This window comes from Alosa sapidissima, chromosome 6, assembly GCF_018492685.1.
Source record: "Alosa sapidissima isolate fAloSap1 chromosome 6, fAloSap1.pri, whole genome shotgun sequence".
In the NCBI taxonomy this organism is placed as follows: Eukaryota; Metazoa; Chordata; class Actinopteri; order Clupeiformes; family Clupeidae; genus Alosa; species Alosa sapidissima.
This window is the reverse complement of record NC_055962.1, coordinates 16,982,132-16,984,631: the sequence shown is the minus strand read 5'-3', so window position 1 is coordinate 16,984,631 and position 2,500 is coordinate 16,982,132. Positions and strand designations below refer to the sequence as shown.

Below are 2,500 nucleotides of genomic sequence, written 5' to 3'. Positions count from 1 at the left end.
GTAGCGGTTTTACCGCACAAGCTGGAAGGCCCGTGAGGAGGGCGTTGCAGTAGTGAGGAAGGGGCATAGGCTTACCTCTGGGCCATTCGTTGGCTCATTAAGCTGCCAAAGCAGGTGGGTGAGGGTGCAGAGTTTGCAGGTTTGAATGAAGCGTTTGCCGGATTTTGGAGAGGACAGCGGCTTGGTGCGTGTCTAGGATTCGCCTTTGGAGTTTACCACGGCAAGGACTCATTTTCAGGATTTTAGGACTGTGCACACGTTGACTAGCTACCCCATACTTTGAACTTTGAAACGCCGCTGGTCGGCTGTGGAGGCCTGTAGCTTGGGTTGGCCTGGAGTCCTGAGGTAAGCTGGCGTTCCCTCTGGGGTTTGCATACAACAATTAGCCTCGCACACTCTTACTACCACGACTACGCTACACAGAGATTGGGACCCATGGCAACAGTATTTCAAGCACTAGGTACCAATAGACTGTAGACTGCACTGTGTTATTGTGCTTGGTTACTGCTGCAGGTGGGATCCGTAATAGTACGAATGTGCATTAGACCCTTACCCTCACAGTGTGTACGTGTGTGTGTGTGTGTGTGTGTGTGTGTGTGTGTGTGTGTGTGTGTACTCGTGTGTGTGTGTGTGTGTGTGTGTGTGTGTATGTATGTGTGTAAGCACGTCTCACCTTCACTGAGAGTGTGTTGGCCACGATGCCGTCCACTGTGCGCTCTGTAAAGGGGTCAAACTGCTTGTTGGAGCGGCGCATGTACTCTGGTTTGACCCGGTAGCCACTCTTCCTGTTGTACTCGAACATGCCAAGGTTCAACTGCATGGACAGGTCTGCCAGCCAGGGAAGACACACACAGGAGAAGATAAATATATATTTTTATTTATTTATTTTATTGATAACCAGAAGAGTTACAAAAATACATTTACAGAGAAAGATACTCTGTCAGTGCAGTATTTATAGAAAATAAATGATGTTTTCTAAACAAAGTTCGGGAGGAGCCCATAGGGTTGATTGACAGCCATCACTTACCCCACTTCCGTTTGTAGGAATAAAACCCTCCTCCTCCCTGCCCATTTCGTCACACTGGAGTTGCAAAGCCTCCCACCTCCCCCCCTGCTGCTCCATTTCACTATTAACTCTAAATTACCCCTCATCCATAGGGGGTGTTAGCAAACATCATGTGCATGTGATCCCCGCTATTGGCATCCCAGGACCATGGCCAGCTACCAAGCCAAACTTTCTATTCTCTGCACTCAGTCTAAGCAATCCCATGGGCAAACTAGTGAAATAGAGGAGGAGAAATGAGGCGAGCGGATATATACTGTATCATTAGCAAGCTTTCATTTGTGACATGCACTAGTACGCTTGGCAACACTTGTGAGGGAGCAGGGCTGAACAACACAACTGTCAAAACCAACCAACATTCACATGAAAACAAACAACATTCTCCAGCATCTGTATTCTACGTACAGTAGTATAGTATATATACTTTCCCGTGAGGGAAATTTGGTCTCTGCATTTACAATCCGTGAATTAGTGAAACACACTCAGCACGCAGTGAACACACAGGGCCAGATGTACGTACATTTGCGAATGTAGCGTTATCAGCGTCATGGACACACCGCAGATTGCGAACGTTGTCAGACCCAAGTTTCCGTCGTATTTATCAATCGTTCAATCCTTAGTGTAAACTGCGCCTTTCTCTGCCTTTCTCCGCCCATAACAGCAATTTACGAACGTCCACAACTGAATTGCAGTGCCTACATACAAGCGCAGTTGAATGAAGTTAAGCGATGACAACATTAAAAAGAATCAAACGTTTAGCGATCATGAAATAATACCATACATGATAAGATGTAAACAAGCAGGGAGATAATGAAGATCAGTAGTTCTACTCAAACTACTTGTGCACGTAGGCTATGGAAGATTGGTCAAATCTAGCAAGTAGGAAAGTGACGTGAAAGTGAAAGTAAGACATTCGAAAGGCCAACGAAAGTTGAGGTTGCTTTTGGTAGTAGGCTACAAATACTTTCACCACAAAAACTGGTGCTCTAAATAGCGATTCTGTTGTCTTTGAAAGGTTCTCTTATTGACGCATTGAACTGCAATTTGGATTAACACCTGCTTTTACAAGGCGGAAGTATTTAGGCGCAGAATAGACGTGCGCTTTCAGGAGCAGTCTTTGTACATACCGCGGAATAAATAATTAGGCGCTCTTTACTCTTCCCCTCCCATCTTTTTACACTAAACTCCCACTTTCCCCTGGATCCTCCCATGAATGCATATTCATGATATGACAAACGCAATCTGCCACTTTCAGCTCCCGCGACAGGCAGTTTGCGCTTTTACATCATTGCGGCCTGTTTGTACATACCTCGCAATGATTTTACACGCACATTGCGAAACAAATACGCCTGAAGTGGGCGCAAAAGCGTTAGTACATCTGGCCCACAGTGAGGTGAAGCACACACTAATCCCAACGCAGTGAGCTGCCTGCTACAG

At 46.1% G+C, this 2,500-nt stretch overlaps 1 protein-coding gene across 3 annotated transcripts in view; it reads right to left on the bottom strand.

Moving 5' to 3' along the window:
* LOC121711792 (1-phosphatidylinositol 4,5-bisphosphate phosphodiesterase beta-1-like) overlaps positions 1-2,500 on the bottom strand; it is a 147,394-nt gene that overhangs the window by 30,894 nt on the left and 114,000 nt on the right. For all 3 annotated transcript variants that reach the window (XM_042095628.1, XM_042095629.1, XM_042095630.1), the window contains exon 20: positions 674-828. In XM_042095628.1, coding sequence (XP_041951562.1) covers positions 674-828 — 155 coding nt within the window. The remainder of the gene's footprint in view (positions 1-673; positions 829-2,500) is intronic.